Consider the following 14,964-nt stretch of genomic DNA (forward strand, 5'->3'; position numbering starts at 1 on the left):
GACTCTATTTTACAAAAAGCTTGTATAATGGTTAATGAGGGTTGGAGTGGAAAGAAGGATTGCGAAGAACAACTAAAAGGATATTGGCCAGTTAGAGATGTTAGTTGTGGTGGATGGATTATTGATGTGTGGCACCAAGCTGATTCCCCCATGTGGGCTAAGAGAGAGATGAATAAGAAATGCCCATGCAAGTCAAATGGGAATTGCAAAATCAAAGGAAAGAATGAGAGAAGCATATTGGTGGCCTGCAATGGACGTGAACATTGAAAGAGAGGTTAGAAATTGTGTTGAATGTTCCTGCAGTGACAGAGTTCTGAAATGTAGGTCTCAACCAATGGTAGTGAGGTAAAAAGCCAGTGGTCCGTGGTCAGATGTTGCCATAGACACTTCGGGTCCTGTCAGAGTGAGATCTCAGGATTGCTATGTGTTAGTATGTTTAGACATGTATTCTTGATTGCCTGAAATTAAAGTTTTGAATTGGATAGAATTGAGAATTGTCATAGACTTTTTGGAGGAACATTTTGAGGGAGAAGGATTTCCTATGACATTACTCTCAGACAATGGGGTACAATTTACCTTTAGAGTGGTAGAGGAAAGTTTGAAGACTAGAGGTATAAAACATAAAAAAACAGCATTGTATCACCCTGAGAACAATGGAATTGTTGAGAGACGTGTGAAGGTTTTGAAAGAGACCTTACAACAAGCTCTAGTGTCTGGTTTGGATTGGGAAATGGTGATAAGAAAGAAGGTACGTGAATATCGATTTACCCCACACTCCTCAACAGGGGTAAAACCATTTTGGCTGTTCAAAGGAAGAGTTGCTAATACTGAAGTGATTCCCATGTGGGTGACTGAGAAAAGGAGAAGTGTAGATGACAATGTTGGCAGAATAGAAGGCTGAGAAGAAAAGGAAAAGGAGAGAATGGAGAAAAGGAAAAAATTGTAAGATTTGAGAAAAGCAGTTAAAAAGACAGTGGTACATGTTGGAGACTGAGTAAAAATTAAGTCTCCCAGAATGGATGGGAAAGTTATCAAAGTGTTCACGAATGTTGTAAAAACCAGTGACCATAGCATTTGGAACTTAAACAGAGTAGCAAAATGTCAGAACTGCAATGAGAATGTTTCTGAAGAAAAAGAACTAGGAGAGGGATCCAATGAATTACAAAGACAACAATGTTCAAAGAAGGTACCTCTCTACCTAAGGGATTATGTTAATCAAGTATTTCTCGCATTGAAGAATACCTTTTATGTATCTTGTACAGTTTCTTACTATCTTTTGCTGTTTCTTTTGTTGAGCAAGGGAGGTGGTGTGGTGTTCTGAATCTAGGCGTGAGAGAGCATGATTATGGGGGTCATTCCGACTCCCGCCGGCGGCGGTAACCGCACGCCCGGCGGGAGCCGCCGAATGACCGCACCGCGGTCAAATGACCGTGGCGGCCATTCTGGCTTTCCCGCTGGGCTGGCGGGCGACCGCCAGAAGGCCGCCCGCCAGCCCAGCGGGAAAGCACCTTCAACGAGGAAGTCGGCTCCGAATGGAGCCGGCGGAGTTGAAGGCGTGCGACGGGTGCAGTGGCATGGGCACTGCAGGGGTCCCCAGGGGCCCCACGACACCCGTTACCGCCATCCTGTTCCTGGCGGTGAAAACCGCCAGGAACAGGATGGCGGTAAGGGGGTCGGAATCCCCATGGCGGCGCTGCAAGCAGCGCCGCCGTGGAGGATTCCCTGGGGCAGCGGGAAACCGGCGGGACACCGCCGGTTTCCCGTTTCTGACCGCAGCTGTACCGCCGCGGTCAGAATGCCCATGGAAGCACCGCCAGCCTGTTGGCGGTGCTTCCGCGGTCGTTGGCCCTGGCGGTCGGTGACCGCCAGGGTCAGAATGACCCCCTATGTATCCAAGTTATGATGTAGAACCCTAGTTACCATGCTGTGAGCATGATTATGTATTCAAGTTATGATGTAGAACCCTAGTTACCATGCTGTGATGAAACTTATTTAGAATGCGTGATTGTTACCATGAGAGACTGAGAAGCAGTTGATTTGTTGTTGGCTGTGGATAAGGTCTCTCCTGTGGATGTACTTCAATAAAGAATTCCTGCTTTACATCAAGATTTCCTGGCCTGCCTTTATACTTATTTTACACATCTCTTTGTCCCCAATTTTAAGATTCTTAGTAGATTTCAAGTTTCTTAGCACTATATGTTTATCAAAGGCGAAAGTATTTTTAATCCACAGTTCTGAACGTAAGGGACAGCAAGGCTACACAGATTGGTCATTTAGAAAAATGCACCAGTGAGCTTTGCGTCAGACTTGTAGTGAGTTTTTTTTCCGCTGTAGTACATCATCCCACAGTTCGTTCACTTGTCACCAGTCTACCAATACATGCCTTTACCTATTATTTTCTAGATTGGTGCATTTCTGTGTCTGTTTGATTCAATTTACATATTTCGTCCAGTGAAGCCTTTGTCATATTTTTTCCACTAGTCTATGCTGCAAGTTGATGTTGGTTTTGGCTATGACAGATTACACTATTGCCCATGGAGCTGCAGAGACATCTGTTGTCATGTCCTGAAAGTCTGTTTTGTGTGTTTCAAATATTGCATAGCTCAGTTCTCTGACTCACACAATCTAAAGTGTTCTGTAATTACCCTTCTCAAAATAAGATAACTTCTTTTTGCAGTAGCTGCTCGATAAAACTCAGATTTAAGAGTTTTAAATGGTTTTATTTTAGCCGTGTTTTTTAAAATTATATTCATTCTAAATTTCCTGTTTAATCCACGTCTGCCTTTCTAGCACTGTTCTACTCTCTTCTATGATTACAGATCAGGGCTGACTGTGACATGCTGATTTATTGCCTGGTAATTTTGCATAATTTACTTTTTTAACACCACAGTGGTTGATCTGTGGAGATGACCCAGTGCAAATGGAGACAATTTGTTTTCCTCCTGACAAAGGCTCTCTGTCAGCGTGTGCTTTACAATATCTTAGAATGAAGCCTCTGCTGCATAAGAACTCATCGCATACCAGACTATCGAAAAAACTTCTCCCACCAAAGACAGTGATGATGTCTGATCAAGGGGGCACTGCCAGAACTGTGACCCAAGCAGTTTCAGTCCTATGCCAGCACTGCTTCTTCCTCTGTGTATCCCAGCCAACCCCCTTTTCTGCCTTAATTTGCTTTTTAGGGGTCATGAGACATTAGTTAGCTTCTTTAAAGTCATCCAACATGGTACCCCTCAAACCTCTCTGTTAGTTGATTATCCTGGACACTGTACGGCTCAACCTATACAGATCTTCAGCATAATTTTTGTGTCTCAAGAGCTTGACTTTGAACATGGGTACAGTAAAGCCATTGTAGGAAATTGGGTTACTGGTTGGAGATGGACCCTACTCAAGCAGAAACCACAGCAAGCAGGACTCACAGCAGACAGAGTTGAGGTGCAGAGTTGAGGGAGGTTGGAGCCTTTTCTGGCTCTGATGCTCTGATCCGGAGGCCAGCCAATTAGCCCTTGGAGGCACTCTGGTGGTCCTGGGTCCAAGATGCAGCTCCAGTCCTTCTCAATCAGGCAGCAGTACAATGGGGTGGCAGAGTGACAGACCTTCTTCCACAGGTCCAGATGTGTATTGAAGAGTTGGGTCTTAGAGTCCACTATTGAAACCTGGTGCTCACTTTGAAGTGGTCAAGCTTCAAGAGTCCTCTCCCTACAGAAATGTCTTGAATTTCCTGCCTCCCTGCCCTGGCACAAACTTTTTAGGGAGTAAAAAAGACTAGTGTGAAACCCTTTGGGAGTGTGCGAGGCAGAGTCTTTGTGATGTGCAAGTATGGTAGGTGACAGCTCCACACCCTATTAAGTAAGAGATAGCTCATCCTGCCTACACCTTTTCCCACTTTGTCTCACTGTCTGGGAGCAACACACAAAGACCAACTAGTCATGTGAACCAGGAACTAAATGCAAGAACTAAATGCTTGGGAAAAGAACATGCCAACTTTCTGCAAGTGGCATTTTCAGAATTGTGAATTAAAATACAACTTTACCATCAAAGATGCTTTTAAATTACAATTCTTTAGTAACCAAACTTGACATTCCCACCTGCTTTAACTTTAGAATTATTACTTATAAAATGTAATAAAGTAACCCACTGTTATCTTGTGGGAGAGGCAAGCCTTGCACTATTGAAAAATGAATTTAAGAGTGTTACGCAACCATGAAATGTAAAAGTTAAAAGTACATGCCCAAAGTTTTAAATACACTGCATTCTGCCCTATGATCTGTTCAGGGCCTGCACTAGGGATAACATATATATTTGAAAGGAAGGTATAGGCCTGGCAAAACGTTTATTTTGCTGGGTTAAAATGCCAATTTAAAACTGCACACACAGGCTGCAATGGCAGCCTTTAGACATCATTAAAGAGCTACTTAAGCTGGTGGCACAATCAGTGCTGCAGACCCACTAGTAGCATTTATGTTATAGTACCTGGGTACAGGTGGTACCACATTACAAGAGACTTACAGATAAATTAAATGTGCCAATTTCACCATGTTTAAAATTGAGAGAACAAGCACTTTTGCACTGGTTAAAAGTGGTGAAGTGTGCAGAGTATTAAGACCAACAAAACAGATTCAGCAAAAATAGGACAGGTTTAACAGCCATGTACCCTTCCCCACTGTAATAGGCAAAGCTTTGTATCATCTGCATATAAGCATAAATTACCATACTGCCATTCTACAATATCACGTATGAATACACTGAAGAATACCACAGTGGAACAGTGTGGAAGGAGTGTGTATGCAGACTGCCACGGTGCATTGCACCACAGTACACTGCACACGGGTCCATTAGCGAGCTGGTGTGCACACTGCAACCAGTGGATAGACTACAGCGTTGCCAGTGTATCCAGAACGCAACTTACAGCAGCATTATGGTGCTCGGCATTGTGTGGTGCTCTCTCTTTCCTGCGCAGAGCCACTACGGATATCATTGAGAGAGGCACAGGTTTGGCATTAAAGGGAAATGTGGAGCACACACTAGTCGGGCAAGGATACTGACAATCATGTTGTATGCATAGCCAACTGGCAACTTAGGGTTGACCTAGTGGGATCCTGCTTCATACTCTTCCTCGTGTTTACCAGGCAACGAGTCACCCTGCAAGATACATTAGAAGCCAGACCCCGATGAAGCAGGTCATTCAGAAGTCCCTTTCATTGCTAGGGGAACATTTTATTGACCCCCACTTCATTTGAAATTCTACGGTAATGCCACCTATCACAACCAACTATCTCACATTCCTAATGGTCGCTTTGATGCAGTTAAAATAATCAATGATTGACTATTTTATAGGAAATATATGCGCATTCTCTGCCTTTGAAAGAAAATGAGAAACAAAATACTAATACGAAAAGGGGATTGAAGGCCCCTATGAATGGAAAGCTAAAACACAGTTATAAGAAAAACACATAAACTTACCTAAAATAACACAAATGTAATATGCATATACCAGGCACAATACACTTTAATATCCATAGAAGTGAACATTCAAAGCTATCAACTTGGGGCAATTGATTTCTCTATATGCAGCTATAATGAGAGTTACACTTTGAGTCTGTCCATCCATCCAGTATCTTTAAAATTCCCATCACACCTTTAGGGGCATATTTAAGAGCCTCCGGCGCCATTCCAACACCACATTAGCATCATTTTTTGTTATGCTAATGTGGCATTAGAAGGCCAAAAACGCTGTGCCATAATTAGAAAGTTGCGCTGTGCATGCATTGTGCCACTCTGTACCCCTTTGCACTACATTATGCCTGTGCCACGCATAATGTATACAAAGGGGGCGTTCCCCCATTTTGGCACAGTTAACGCCTGCTCAGAGCAGGCATTAAAGGAGGCTCACATTAGTTACAGTGAGCCTCTAGGTGCTTTACAGGATTAGAGTCAGAATTTTTTATGCTAACTCTGCAAAGTGCCAGACTAGCATCAAAAAGTCTGTCGCTAGTCCCCTAACTACGGCCATGGTGCACAGTATTTTAAATCCGGCGCACACATGGTGGTGTTGGGGGTGTGTTAAGGGGTGCAGGACAAATGGTACTGAACTGTGTGTAGAGCCATTTTTCCTAAATATGCCCCTTAATTTGTAATGTCATTGTGCTCCTTCTGCTAAATAATCACTGTACTTCTAAATTTTAAAAACCCATAAATAGGTCTAACTAGTTAGGAAATAAGACTAACAGAAGGTGCCTCATAATTTCTTCTTCAAGTTTAGTTCATCCTTACAGACTCCAATTCAGATTTCTTGAGCATGGATTTCTTAGCCAGAAAATGCACCATACAGCCTGCATGGACTTGAAGCGAATGACAGTGACCAAACTTTATTTTCCCAAATTGTAAGCAATCAGCCCTATTCTCCACAAGTCTCATAATTGTGCCATACCAGTCCACATCCCTATTTCTTACCAGGTAGCACTCATCACCATGTCTACAATAAACTTATGACCTATATTCATATCTCTGGCTAGGATTTAACTAGTCACCTGAACCTTAAAAAGGCCCCAGGCCTGTGAGTTTCAAGGGGCATAACATTTGTTGGCTATTTCTGTTTTAACTGTTACAGAGGACTATGAATTCAATGCAACAAAAGGGAAGAAAAAAGAAAGTAAAATCTGTTATGGCGAGCACCACTACTTAGACAATTTGAATTCAGCCTATGCTGTGTATTTTTTATAACACTAAAACATCAGGGTGACGGACAGTACAAAAATGGCCATATGTCCGCCCATCCTGTTTGGGTGGGTGGTCATATAGCCATTTCTCCAGCGGCCCCTAGTCTGTTGGGCAGTAGAAGGGATTTGGTATGGCAGTGATTGAGTAGTCACTAGTGTAGACAAACCTATGGTCCGCCCAACTCTAAATTGGGCAGGCAGACCATTATGTTGGCATGATGTATATACTCTGTTGCGACGGAGTATACATACCGCCAATATATAAATCCGCCCCAAGTCTTTAATTTAAAACATTTCTACAGGCCTGCTTTGTACACCTTGGTCCTGTCCCACCTAGTTGCTGTAGTAGTCGGATATTTGAGAAACTTTAACCTCGTCGTTTGGCTAAGCTCTGCACACCTCCGCTAGAGCTAGCTAGGCTTACCTGGACTGGCCATCCTATGTGGCACTAAGGGAGTAAAAAGAATTGCCCCACAGTGGTGTAGGGAGTTGGCCCATTTCGTCAGTTGCAAAGATCTAAATCCTTAGATATTGTCGATCAAAGGCAGTACCTACTCATAGGGAGGGGCTGCCTGAATTTATCCCAGATAGCATTTTCCAGCATATTATATGCAAAATGAACCACCAAATGACATTTACCAGATACAACATCCTCGTCTAGACTCTTGTACAGAGAAAGCAGGACAATAAAGTATTTGAAAATAAAATCAGCTCAGGGGAAGATAAGTCGAACAGTATCAGAAAATGCTGAAAGGAGCTGTCCATTACAAATGTAACTGTAGAGGTGATATAGACAGCACAGTAAGTTTAACAACGATAGGCTGACTCCAGCTTTCATCCTCTTAAGGATGATAAAAACCAGTACCTTTGAGTGTGATAGCAAGAGCTGCTCTAATGTTTTAACGCCAAGGACAGTTTAGGATTTGATGAATAGTGCTCTACCAAAAGACCCAGGTTGTTTTCGGCTGTGGGAAAGAGAGGTTGGGTTGGGGTAGCTTCTGATACTACAGAAAGAGATTAAGGGCCTAATTTAGATATTGGTGGATGGATTACTCCGTCACAACGGTGATGGATATCCCGTTCCCCGAAATCTAAATCACATTATTCCCTATGGGATTTAGATTTCTGTAGACGGGATATGTCAAATTTGTGACAGAGCAACCCATCCGCCAGTATTTACATCAGGCCCTAAATGTGTCCACTACTTTCCAATGGCTTTCATTCATGCCGGGTTCCTCTGGTGTCTTTTGGAGCGTCTTCAACACTCCCCAGCTCCCGAGCTTGCCCTCCCTATCTCTCGAGCTTGCCCTTACTAGCTCCCGAGCACACCCTCCTTTTCTGCTTCCCAACACGGGATCCGTGTTTCAGGCTCAATAGTCAAGTAATAGCCTGGTTGTGGGAGGCAGCCAGGCCGCAGGGGAAATCAAGACATACATTGACTGGCAGGTGCAATCTGAGACCAGTAGAAACAGGGACCAGTAACGGGGACTCTGCACGTGAGAAGAAGTGCGAAATACGGGGAGCTGCGCATTCCAACATGAATATTTTTTTTATATATTGGAACTGCCTGCACAATCTGGAAGATTCTCCTTTATCATTTGCTCCAAGTCTAAATCACACCACATTTTGCATATTTCAGCCCCAGTTATTTCCGTTTGCGTTCTACAGATCACTTCATCCTTTTAAGCAATATGTCTTTTTTCCTAATCTTAACCCCCTCAATATGCCAGATCAATGCACTGTCTGTTGAACATTTAACTCCGGCAGACTAGCGGAAAGGCCCAGGCTACTGCAGGATTTTTAGAACAATCGTCATTTATATTATTATCGTCTGTACGCAGAAATGTAATGGAATATCAGCTTCGGTTGCTAGCGCCGAATTATTGATCGCTGCATACAACATGGTTCCTCAGGCTGTTCAGGTGCGGGTCCTCTCATTCCCATTACAACGTGCCTCGTATCCATGGGAACAGAACTTCGAGAGCTCTGATTGGTCCAGGAATTTAGCCTTTGGTCCATCAGTCTGCTGCAGTAAGAACATCACATCGCTGCTCCTCTATAAATGTGGCTGAGCAGCGGTTGCACTTAGCCAAGGCTTCCCAATGTTATTTACATCATTTGTTACGAGGGAAGGGCGTCATAGAAATCTATAAGAAGTTATTATTATGATTTATCATTATTAGGACCGGACTGGAGAATAACTGGGTATATGGTAGCTCGACCTACATGTGACTGACTTCAAGCTGAGGCATCCAGGCTTTCCGGAGGTGATCATTCAATTTTCCAGATGACCAGTCCACTTCATCTCAGTAGAGAGGCAGTCACGTTTCGTATCCTTAATTTGAGATTGATTAATAACGAGAAATTCAATTTGGAACTCTGGAATTCAATAGTTAATTGGTTCGCTGGTTTTTAAAATCAGCAGCTGTTCGGTACCGTCATGCATTGTTTTGCAGCAGTACAACCAATATTGCTTTCAAACTAAATGTGCTTTCTATGGGTCAGTATCATAGTTTGTTTTATTACAAAATATGCATTTCGTGATATGTGCTCAAATTCATACTTGTATGACACGGAGAGACGTTGTAGGGAAGTCATTGAGTGTGATCACTCAGTACTGGGAGCTGGATACTTTTTGAGTATTTTCAAGTTAGACACATGCTGGGACTGAGATACATGGAGAGACAGACGTGTTTATCCAAAATCACACAACATGGTCACATGAAAAAAGTATAGGATTGGGGGATCATAGGTCCACATTCAACAACGTCTCCTTTTGCGTTCGGAAGATATACAGTCAAGTTGAATCTGTCAAATACACAACTATCTTACATTTATCGTTACGTGTTAAGGTGATATATTCATCAAGTCCACTGTGAGGGTACGATGTCGAAATATCGATAGCAAAAAAATCTGGTACCAAAACAATGTGTCATAAATATTGAGGACAAACATGTCGAGAAGGTAAATGCATATTACTAAGATTTACAGTTCTTACCTCCACATCCATGCACCTTGATAATATATAATAATATATTACTTTATGTTTAAAAAAAAAGATATTCCCCAAAAACAAAGTAACAAAGGTTACAGGGCCGTTATAGTTAGGTTCACTTTTTACATACACAAAACCCCAGAAATTCAGCAGTTATACTTACAGTTATACTTATCTCAAGAAAATATAACTTGTGCTGTTAAGTAACTTTAGGCCATTAGTTATAGTTTCTTAACATAAGAATACTATAACTGCAGAATTTCTATGATTTCCTTACGTTATTACAACCACTGTTGAGCACGTCCTGTGGCCATTCATGGAAAGGATTGGCTGCAGAGCTTAGCCTGCAGCCAGGCCCTACAGCCGACTTGCCTGCATGCACTGAACACCGCTCTGTTCACAGACTTTAGACATGCATAGCGGAGGTTTGGTGTGTGAGTGTATTTTTGTTTTCATTGGGCTTCCAAACTGCAGATTTACACTTGGTGTCGCGCTGAGACCTGAGGTGGATCCACGGATCAGGTAAAAAAATAAAAATAAGTGGCCCAATTTTTTGCCCATAAGGGGTCCCTCAGAGACCCCTCCATGAGTCCTCAGGAGTCAGGATACCTCTATCCTGATCCCTTAAATGTGTTTTTATTTATGTTTTTACCCCAAGGTTGCAGTTGAGAAACACAATGGTGGCTGCAACTTTTCTTTCGTGGTGCGATCAGCCAATCAGGGCCTTGCTTTTGGCTTGCGATCCGCAAAGGATCCACATCCCTAGATATACAAATATTTCTTTCTTTAGTAACTCCAAAACCGCTGAACAGATTTACACCAAAATCCTAAAAGGCTTGTTTCCAGACCAAGATCCAGCTCTCTGTCAAATTTGCTGAAATTCGGTTCAGTGGTTCAGGCTGCAGCCGTGTCTTAGAAGTGTAAAATCACTATAGACATTGCATGTGGAAGAAGTGTTTTGGGACCCCTGAAATTACCCTTGAACTTTCCAGACAACAACTGAACAAACTAGTGTTCTAGTTTAGAAAATTTTGTGAAGATTTGTCAACCGGCGCCTAACTTATTAGCAAAATCAAAAAGGTACATATATCTAAAGTAAATCTATACCTACCTATATAACCTCACCATCTTGATATTTGTGGCCTCGATATTCTTGGCACAATATTCTGGTACAACAAAATTCTGCAGTCAAAATTGAGGTTGAATACTGCTGTGATATATACACACTTTAGCTAATATGCCTGGAATCTATTTTTTAATGTTTTTATGTATTGATCAGTTGTAATGTGCTGCTTGCAGACTAAGGCTACTTCACTGCAAGTGGCAACGGCATATTCAACAAAGGAAAGTTAGTGGAAATATAGTATGGTAAAAGTACTGTCAGGGAACAGCAAGTGGAGGAGAGAATAAACACAAGACAGGAAGCTGATATTTAGAAATGCTTAAAGATTTTTAAGATGCTTAACAAATAACATTTTAAAGAAGAAGTCATTTTGGCACAGATGTTCTGCAATTGGTAAAATCACCGGGTTTGTGACCACAAATCCCTATTTTTTTTTAAATAACATATTGAAATGCCGTAGGATTCTAGAGTGCTGTCCAAATAATATTTTAAAGCAGAAGTCAATTTGGGCCAGAAGTACTAAAGAATGTTGTGATTGAAAATCCAGTGATTTTGTGATTGCAAATCCTCTGATTCATAAACTCCTTGGGTTTGCCATTGAAATGGGTTTTGGGTGAGTCGTCCCAAATTGCAATTCATGATTCAGTTATTGTATGGATAATGGTTTGTAACTGCAAGTCCTGTCGCAAATCATTGACCAGCGACTCCTCAAAGGACATAGTAGCTGACTTGCTGCGGGAAAAGGTGCCTGCAGAATCCTTTCTCCTTTTGGAATCAAGTTAGCAGTCCAGTTGGAGTAGGCAGTGGTCCAAATGGCCACTGCATGCCCTCTTGATGGATTTCCAAATTGAAATCTATTTTTGTTTTTCAAGTAGCGCCAGTTATTTTAAAGAACACAAGCTGCTTAAAAAAAAGCTTTCCATTTCGAAATGCAAACAGAAGGATGGTGGTATGTTGTCCATTTGTTGGAGAGCAATTTGCAATAAGCTTTCTGTTCATCTGACCCTTAGTTTCTTTCAGAATTGCAGCAGATTTAGTTATTCTAACAATGGTGTATGGATTTACATATGATATGCACTTCCATTTCAGTTTCCTATTCTACATCCCTGACGTTTTTGGTGCCGTAGTGCTATGAAGGATTATTTTAATTGTCATGCCGAATAGTACTAAGATATAGGGGTGGGCGGAACTTGAGGTGTTTCACTTTGCTGAATTTCGTGGAGTAACATGAAAACTCTCTGAGATTCTGCAGAGTTCCACGAATGGGCATAAATCAGCACATCGGACTGCTTGCACTGATTGTTAGTGCTGAGGGCTTGCTGGTTGTTGAAATTCAGCCCAACAGCACCTCACAGCCTGACAGCGTGCTCTGCTGCTCAAGCTGATTTTGCTGCCGCTCAAGTAGATTTTCTACTCAAGTAGCAGCTTTCTCACCGTACCGCAATTGTTCACGGTGAGAAAATATCACCGGGTGCCCTCCTAGCACCTGAAAATCCACCTAGGTGATCCCACCTCTTGCTTGCCCTCAGCAACTTCCCATTGGCAAGCTGCGTGCGAGAAAACAATTCTGCCATCCGGTGGTTTGCAGAATTTGACCGTAACTCTGCATTATAGGCGTAAGATAGATTGGCCAAAATTTCCCCAACTCTGCCGGCGGAGCAGAATTTAATGTGACTCGTAACTAGGATCCTGGTCTGTATGTAGAAAGGACTGATATTTGAAGTATACGATAGATGATGCAAAAGGACCTTATTATGCATGCCATGGAACTGGATGAGTAATGTCGACCCTGCCAAAGTTTCTGTTACCAGTGATACTGGTGACTCTGGCAGAGTGAAGAAATGGGGGTGCAGTTGCCCTGGTAAATGAGGAATTACCAGGAAATTCTTTCTTTTGATCCTTATTACACTGTTTATTTCTCATTAATGCTTGGTACTGCACTCAGAACTAACTGCCCCTTTCATGCCCCTTCCAAACTATGATTCTGTATGGGTCGTAAAATTGATTTTGTTCATTAGAAATGGCCCTTTTGTGGTTGAAAACTGTATGATTTTCAGGATTTATGTCCATAAAAGGGATTAGCACATCTCACCTTTAGTGTTTTATATGATTCGCACATCCTAAATTCATGTTTGGACAGGTTGTATATTTAGAGAGAGTTATTTGCTAATGCCTCTTTTTAACGCACGACTGTCCTTTCTTACAGGGCGTCCAACAGTGCCTCACTGCTGCTACGGTTTTTGTATTGATTTGTTGATTAAACTTGCACGAGAAATGCATTTCACATATGAAGTTCACCTTGTTGCAGATGGCAAATTTGGCACCCAGGAGAGGGTAAGTTTCTTGACAAAAGTCTGGGTTAAATCGAAAACAAAACATGTCAAAGCTAATTCTAAAAGGTTTTTATTTGACAGCAGTAGAGCAAAATGCGCAATCTTTTTCACAAAAGCCAACACACTGTAGACTTTGATGTCACTCAAATAAGCACTCACTTTCCAGAATCATAGTCTGACAGATTTCATGCATGGAGCATGTCTGACTGCTTAGCTGAAGGGTCATTTCTAGGGGTTTTTGTGAAGTTGCTCAGATGGGTGACTCATTACTTCAGACTTTATATTTAGATCTTCGCAAGCCTGGTAATTTGAGACTGAAAAAAGAGAATCTTCAGATACCCATTGCAGCCGCGTGAACGTTTTCAGCTGCAGGGACGGAGCACAAGGGGCAGCAGGAGCACGGCTCGTGCCCTGTTGCTCCTCCCCAACCTCTCCCTCTACTGAGCTACTGAGTTCTCTGTTTGTGTGACCTTTTTCTGTGCAGTTTTATAAAGAGCAAACTCGACCTGAAGGTATTAGAGCACTTTATATGAGCACTAGTTACTCTACAAAGGACACGTTCATATCCTTTTTTTTGTAGGCATTGGGAGACTAAGGGCCATATGTATAAAGCATTTTTGCAGTCGCAAACAGCCTGGTTTGCAAAATCAGTCCGTTTGGGACAGAAAAAATGCTTTTCCAAATGTACAAACTTCCAAACTGTTATTCTCCAGAATTTCTGTTTGGGTGTAGAAATTGCCAATTGTAAGGGGTGTGTTAAAGCGTCCACGCCAAATAGTGATTTTCAGTGTTACGTATCAAGGTTTTGAAACCAAAATACCGTTTCAAAACCTTGATATTTTATCACCAACTCAAAGTTGGTTGTAATGCATTTACAAATTGGAAGGGCTCCCCAAGGCACCCCTTCCCCTTTGTGAATGTTGGAAGAACATTTTTTAAGAGCAGGCATTGGTTCCATTACCAACTGCCTGCTCTTAAAAAATTTAAACAAAACGTGTCATTTTTTATTGTTGAAGCCAGGGGTGGCTCCTTCATGAGGGCGGGGAGCATTGCTACCCCGCCAGCAGCGGCAGCTGCAAAATCTTTATAAGGAAATGATAATAAACAGTGTTTATTATCGTTTCCTTGTAAAGGGAAGGGGCCACGGGGTGACGAGTGTGAGGGAGAGTGCTCAGCAGCCCCCCTGAGAGCGCATGTGTGTTTGGCTGGCTGGCCAAACACACATGCGCACAGGGCTCTCTCCAGCCCAGCAACACAGTTGCTGGGCTGGAGAGAGCCTGCACAGGCTCCCAGTTTGCCTGCGAGCGCCCTGGCTGGGCACTCCCAGCCAATCCTGACACTGCTCTAAGCAGCGTCAGGATTGGCCACAGGGCAGGCTGGGAGGCTGTGCCTGCCTGTAACCAGCAGAGGAGAGGGACGCGGCGAGGTTTTCAGGTAAGTTTAGTTTTTATTTTAATTTTATTAATATTTTCTTCCCCCGCAACCCCTTGCTGCTTCACCCTCTTACCCCCCTGCGTGCGCCGCCCCACCCCCTTTAACACCACGAGCTGCGATTGGTTGAAACGCCTCCCTTTTTCCTTTTAGGTAAATGGGTTGCATTTCAGCAAAAAAATAAAAAAATACTCAGAGGCAATCACAGACATGGTGGTTTGGTAACCTGAGTCAAAAACTGCAATCTACCTCATTAATAATCATGAAGTAGGTCTATTTGCAACCTAGGAATAGTGATGCTGATAAAATTGCTGTTTGGAAATTGCTATTCCTACTCTTTGTACATCTGTCTGTAAGTGATTT

General features: G+C 42.5%; 1 protein-coding gene across 9 annotated transcripts in view; it reads left to right on the plus strand.

Moving 5' to 3' along the window:
• GRIN1 (glutamate ionotropic receptor NMDA type subunit 1) overlaps positions 1–14,964 on the plus strand; it is a 775,019-nt gene that overhangs the window by 407,488 nt on the left and 352,567 nt on the right. For all 9 annotated transcript variants that reach the window (XM_069241305.1, XM_069241308.1, XM_069241309.1 and 6 more), the window contains one exon: positions 13,044–13,171. In XM_069241305.1, coding sequence (XP_069097406.1) covers positions 13,044–13,171 — 128 coding nt within the window. The remainder of the gene's footprint in view (positions 1–13,043; positions 13,172–14,964) is intronic.

The sequence above is a fragment of the Pleurodeles waltl genome, chromosome 6, assembly GCF_031143425.1.
Source record: "Pleurodeles waltl isolate 20211129_DDA chromosome 6, aPleWal1.hap1.20221129, whole genome shotgun sequence".
NCBI classification, from domain to species: domain Eukaryota; kingdom Metazoa; phylum Chordata; class Amphibia; order Caudata; family Salamandridae; genus Pleurodeles; species Pleurodeles waltl.